The 6359-nt window shown below is 42.3% G+C and overlaps 1 protein-coding gene across 5 annotated transcripts in view; it reads left to right on the top strand.

Moving 5' to 3' along the window:
* The window catches only part of SBF2 (SET binding factor 2), a 479282-nt gene extending 474042 nt beyond the window's left edge, over positions 1 to 5240 (top strand). For all 5 annotated transcript variants that reach the window (XM_053899995.1, XM_019456278.2, XM_019456281.2 and 2 more), the window contains 2 exons: positions 2361 to 2492; positions 3496 to 5240. In XM_053899995.1, coding sequence (XP_053755970.1) covers positions 2361 to 2492; positions 3496 to 3594 — 231 coding nt within the window. In that variant the 3' untranslated portion in view covers positions 3595 to 5240. The remainder of the gene's footprint in view (positions 1 to 2360; positions 2493 to 3495) is intronic.
* Positions 5241 to 6359: the final 1119 nt, after the last annotated feature.

Genomic DNA, 6359 nt, shown 5'->3' on the forward strand with positions numbered 1-6359 from the left:
CTGCTCTTAAAACCCAGGCCAGGAGAGGACCTGAGCTTTTCAGTGGGTTGCATTCCACATGCATATATAGAGCCTGTGCTTGGGAGCAGTCCTCAGAATACAGATTACCTTCATTTTTGCAGCATAAAGCATCCATTCAAAACTGAGGGCATTAATTTATTTGACAAACATTTATTGCTCATCATGTACTGGTTACTAAAGAAAGCATCATTTTCCCTCAAAATGAGAGTAACAGTGGAGAGAGGGGGCCCTGAAATAGGCAGAAGGGGCTATACCCACTCAAAGAGGGAATTCTCACTGAGCAAGTACTAGCCTGGACCTCACTGGCCATGTTGGGAAGTCCTTTGTCCATTGTTAGGTTCTTAGCTATTGCTACAGCAACCCCTGCAATTCTTAGTATCATGATCTTTGCTCCAGTAATCTCAGGGGTGAGGGATCCCTACCCAAACCTCCAGCCTCTCCACACCCTTCCATGGTGAGATTCTCATGGCCTCCAAATATTCTGACTGTGGGCCTCACTCTACCTTGGAACTGACTGCTCAGCCTGAGGCAGAGGGGTACACATCTTGATTCTCAGTGCATTCATCTCTAAAATGGACTCTGCTGAGAAAGATACAAACTGGCACCCCTATACAGTGCTCTGGTCATACGTGCACCTAGGAAACTCTTTCCAGATACAGATTTGAAATGGGGATCACATTTCCCTCTGCTCAGGGAATTTCATAAAAGTTACACAGTCTCTGTGGAAGAATATAGAGAATTTATTTACAAATATGCAATGGAAGCCCTTGGTTGGGGGGTGGGGGTTGTACTTTAAAATAACAATGTGTCTGAAATCATAGAGCCTACACTGTGGAGAAAAGTTCCATTAAACCACTAAATATAACATAGGACAATGTCATAATTTTTCTGTAATTTACAGTTACACCAAATTATACTTGCATTCTTACCGATCTTTTGGATTTAACACGAAAGGTATATAGTTTTTCCATTTAGACCTACTTATACCATGCCTGACTGGAGAGACAGAAAAGTCTGAGGCCAGAACCACAGTGACAGAGGCATCAGACCCTTTCCTACTGTGTAAGTTAGAGAGTGAAATCCAGACTCATTTAGTTAGAGAGTGATATCCAGTCCTGACACATGATAACCACTCAGTCAAATGTTGAGCTATTTATTGTTTTTCAAAAATCAATTTAAATGTTTGTTTATTTATTTATTTATTTTGAGAGAAAGATTGAGAGAGTGTGTGTGTGTGTGAGTGCAAGCAGGGAAGACGGACAGAGAGAGAGAGAGACAATCTCAAGCAGGCTCCATACAGTCAGCACAGAGCCCGATGTGTGGCTTGACCCCATGACACCATGAGATCATGACCTGAGCTGAAATCAAGAGTCAGACATGTAACTGAGTGAGCCACCCAGGTGGTGCCCCTCAAAAATCACTTTAGATTTACATGTGGTTTGGCAACTTGTATTTTTTATATGGTATATCTTGAACATATTTTCCAACCAGTTCATATAGATCTTCCTTATAATTTTTGAAAAGCTATATATAGTAGTCTGTATCATTGATATAATTAACCAACCATCATTTAATTAACCAACACCCCAATGAAAGACAGATACATCTTTTCAGCTTTTACCTGATCAAAACAGTGCTGAAGGAAACCTCTTTATGTGTATCTCTGCATGCTTGTGGGATTGTTTCTGTAGGATACATTTCTAGAGGTGAGAAGGTATATCAATAGGCATAAACGTTTTAAATTTTAGATGATATTGCCAAATTGTCCAAAAAGTTTCTAACAAATTATATTTCCACTAGCAATGTTTGAGAATACCTTAGTGCCTTGCCCGCACCGTGAATATTTCTTAATCTAAGTGAAAAGTGAAATCTTACTGATTACATCCCTTTTCTTTCATCAGTGAAGTTGCCCATCTTTTTAAATGTTTATAGGTCTTTTGCATTTCCTCTGTGACTTACCTGTTGAGATTTTTTTGACCATTTTTCTACTAAATTGTTTATCTTTTTCTTATCAATTTCTAGGAATCCTGCATATTTTTCTAAACAACCTCTTTTATATGTTACATATATTTTTTACAATTGTTAGCTGACATTTAGTTTTAGTTTTTAACATGTAATACTTTTATTCATTCGAATTTCAGAAAAATATGTCTTTTTCCTCCTTTCTGTCAGCCACCTAGTCCTCCTTCCGAAAAGCAACAGTGTTTTTATTTTCTTGCTTATTATTTCAGACACAGTTTAGCAAGGTACAGAGGCAAGTATTCAAATACATTTTGAAAAGTCATACCATTTTCCTTTTCTGTGTCTCTTATTTCCCATCTGTATCCTTTTGGTTCCAGCTGCGATACTATGACTCAGGTGAGGACACAAGCTGTAAAGGCCACATTGATCTGGCTGAAGTAGAAATGGTCATCCCTGCTGGCCCTAGCATGGGAGCCCCAAAGCACACGAGTGACAAGGCTTTCTTTGATGTAAGTTGATCTCACTACATCTCACTAGAAAACCTGGCTCTGTCTGTACATGATTCCTTACAATCCATCCACCTCCAAGAATTATGGGGGCTCAGAGCAATTGGTGGTGACAGATGATAACCCCTTGGCTATGGAAATTGCTCCAGAACTTGAACTTAGCACTCGATCCCCAAACCTGACATCTCCAAGCTGTCCATCTCCAAGCTGTCCATCTCCAAGCTGTGGTGTGCTGCTTTGCACAAAGGACTCCTTTACTGGGTGTCCAGACATGGAAGCAGATGAATTCCTTGATAAAAACATTGTTAGTTATTTTATTCACCACCTATTCAAGAACAGACACTACTTCCCTTTGGATCCAGTGGTCTTCATGTTTGACCATCCATAAAAATTGTCCTTAGTCATATATGATGACTGTTGGTCCTAACATCTTCAACAGCCCTTAGGTGAGCCTCAGGGAGTTTGATGGGCCACATGATAGGGTTCTCATCCAGTTCCCATAGCCAAGCAGGGTTTCATAAAGAGCACAGCCACACTCAAGGGCTCTGCTCTGGCTATGAGGCCATTTACCTGATTCCAGGCTTCCAGTATGTCCCCAACTTAAGCCTTTAGAGAAGGGGATGGAAAGAGGACAAGAAAGACAACTTCTTGGTGGGGGTGAATCTCCGGCTTCCCTGAGGAGCCCAGGGAGCTGCACTGCACTGCTCCCGGTGCAGTGCATGGGAGAGGCCAGAGGCTCCTGACCCTCCTCCTTAGGAGTAAGGCTCTCCTAGTATGTCTCCTTTTTCTGCCAGTGTCATTCTATTAACATCTACTGTGACTCTGGGGACCAAAGAAACAAAGTGACTATAATGGCAGTGACAGTATGGTAGTGGAGGGAAGAGAAAACACAGAGATTTTGAAGCAGTACGGAGAGGGAAGTTCACTGAGATTGATTCACACACTTGCCCAAAGCCATAAAACAGGCCTGCCCTTCATCTCTGCTTCTGTTCATTTGGTTTTGTAGCTCAAGACCAGCAAACGTGTGTATAACTTCTGTGCCCAGGATGGACAGAGTGCCCAGCAGTGGATGGACAGGATCCAGAGCTGTATCTCTGACGCCTGATGCCCATGGTCAACCCAAGCAAAAAAGAGGGAGGAAAGCCTCGTGCTGTCAGATAGAATAAAGTGCATGAATCCTTGAGGAGCTGACAGCTTCCTCTTTGGTTCTGAGGAGTCATCCCAGGCCTGAGGTTCTTCTGCCCAGTCTTACCCAGTGCCCTCTTTGAACAATTGCTATGTCTGCTTAGCCTGAATGAATATGTCACAGAGGTCTGGTCAAGAACCCCAGGCACTCCCTGTATCTTGCACTAGGTTGTTCTAACAGGGTCTTAGTGGTTAGGGATCAGAAGAATGCTTCCTGAGCCAACTGTCACCCATCCCCTAGATAAATGGTTTCTATTTACTTGAGTCCTTCTTGATGAAACTAGATCCTTTTTGTTCCCCAAGGTCATAATTTCCTTGGAGAGCTTTCTGACAAGCAAAAATCAAAACCCCGCCAACACTATCTCATGTTCTGCACAGAACAGATTTCCCATCAGAATAGCTCTTCCTCCTACTGCCTGACCTTAGAGATGCTCAGCTATCTGGTGCTGCCAAAAGGTGCTTCCATAACCCCTGCTCGGCCATGGGGGATCACAGCAAGAACATGAGTGCTCAGTGGCAGACGGGGAACACGCAGGATTCTCCTGAAGGAGAAAGACGGTCCAGGGAATGATGCAACAATGACAAGGCCAATGCAGGAAAATACTACTTTCAAAACACTGAATTTTCTAGGCCACAGGTGCCCTGAGGATCCAGGACTTTGTGTTCCTGTGTATTCTTCTGTTCCCTGACAGCTCCTTACACAGAATAACATGCAAAAAGCTGAATGCACTAACTCACAAAATAAACACTTGCACTGAACTCCTAATGAAGTGAAGGTGTTGGAAAGACAGAAGCCAGCTGTCTACAAGCACATTACACCTGTGCCAGGGGCTGTGTCTGTGGCACAATCAGATACCCAAACAGCACTTGTGCACGTGAACAGTAAGAACTGTTTGTAGATTTTCTCTACTTTTGATAACCTTGTGTTTGTTCAGCTAAAGATCCGAGGAATGCTGTTTGTTCCCTGTGTGGAGCAGCAGCATCTCTGCTACAGGCATTGAAGCCCAACTGGAGTCAGAGGTAGCTAGATCGCCGTTTTGAAATGTTAATATGTTAAATACCAAACTAATATTTCAAAAATATGTACATACGATTTCTATATCCTTGTTTTTCAGATAGCCTACTTATAATTTAATATAAAAGTAACTGATTCATGCATAAAATTTCAGTAATGAAAATAGTTCCCTTTTTAAAAAATAAAAAAAAAACCACTTTGTCTTTGTAGATGAAAAATAAATCAGATTTTCAAATTTAAAATTACCTACACTCTAGGAAATAGACCTGTGTTAATATATAAGAAATTGGGGATAATAAGAATGAAGGATTTTTCTACCATTTTCATTTTATAAATTGCCACCTGTGAAAATGATTTTTGCACATTATTTGTATTTTTTCTTTGTATATGAAATAATTTTTTGTACTTTGTAAAATACGGAGCCCATTGTACCTTCAGCGATTTGAGACTGTATACAGTGCTTCTTTTATAACTGGATTCTTTTAACTTTCATAAAGGTTACATGCCTTACATGCACTAACCACCCCGAATTAAATTTATTTCTTAAGAAAGAGCATCCCTCATTTACTGTGAAATAAAACTCATCGTGTAGTGCGTAGCACTAAGCAGGCAACATTCAGGATTTATATATGAGACTAAAAGCTCAAGAGTAAAACAGCCCATGTGGTGCCCTGGTTCTATTAATGCCATCACTGCCCTTTGCATAGAAGGTTACCAGAGACATTGGACAAACTGGCATGAGCTTCTGGGTTCTGGACGTGCTGCTGCAGAGTTTAGGTAAGAGACCTGAAGCCACTGTTTGTGCTCTAGTGAGCTGTGTGAAATTGGTGAGGTCCTTTACATCATCTGGGTCACAGTTTTACCACCTATGGTATGTGACAATTTGTGAGAATTTTAAGCAGGATGAAGTGAACTCTGGTTGGGTGGCTGGTTTTTCTGCTTGAGGAAATTGTTAAATATCACATGGGGATCAGTGATTTCAGTTCTGGACAACACTTCTTCTACCTAAACCCTTGGAGTTTACCTTGGGGACCTTAGCTACATCTCAACATGTAGCCAACAGAATGCACATTCTCATCTCGGGGCTGAACCTCTAAGTCTCTTGATATCCAGGAGCCCTCTATGAGCCAGGCAAAAAGGGCCCATTGAGCCTTCAGATCTTCTCAGTCTAGAGGGCTCATGTGATCCAGGCAAGGGTTGGTCCCAGGCCTCTCTTCTTAATGGCTGGTCCTGGGACCTGCCATTCTGCCCCTGCTGTGTCCCTGAGTTTCAGTCACAGGGGAAACAACTGAGATTAGGGGTTGAGCACAAGAATATCCAGATGCCCTTCATGCCTCAGATCTTAGCTGTGAAGGGGAGAAAAGCACTGGACTCCAAGGAAGAAGGACTAGGGCCTGGCACTGTGTCAGAGGCTTGACCGCCACCAGCCCCCCACCTTGGCACCTGTGACAGAGCCTGTCCGTGGCTGGGCTCTTGAAAGATGCAGATCTCAAAAGGAGCACATTCATACAGGTCTCACTCCCCAAACCCTTTAGCCCGAGTTCTTTATTCTCACTTCCCAGTGGCTCTCCTCCAGAGCTAGAGCTTATACTGTGAATGGTATGGCAGGTTTGCTTCTCAACAGAAATGGACATTTCTAGATATTTCATTGGAAGTTCTTTTAAGAGTTG

Source organism: Panthera pardus, unplaced genomic scaffold (genome assembly GCF_024362965.1).
Source record: "Panthera pardus isolate Hobbes unplaced genomic scaffold, ASM2436296v1 HiC_scaffold_12, whole genome shotgun sequence".
Lineage (NCBI taxonomy): Eukaryota > Metazoa > Chordata > Mammalia > Carnivora > Felidae > Panthera > Panthera pardus.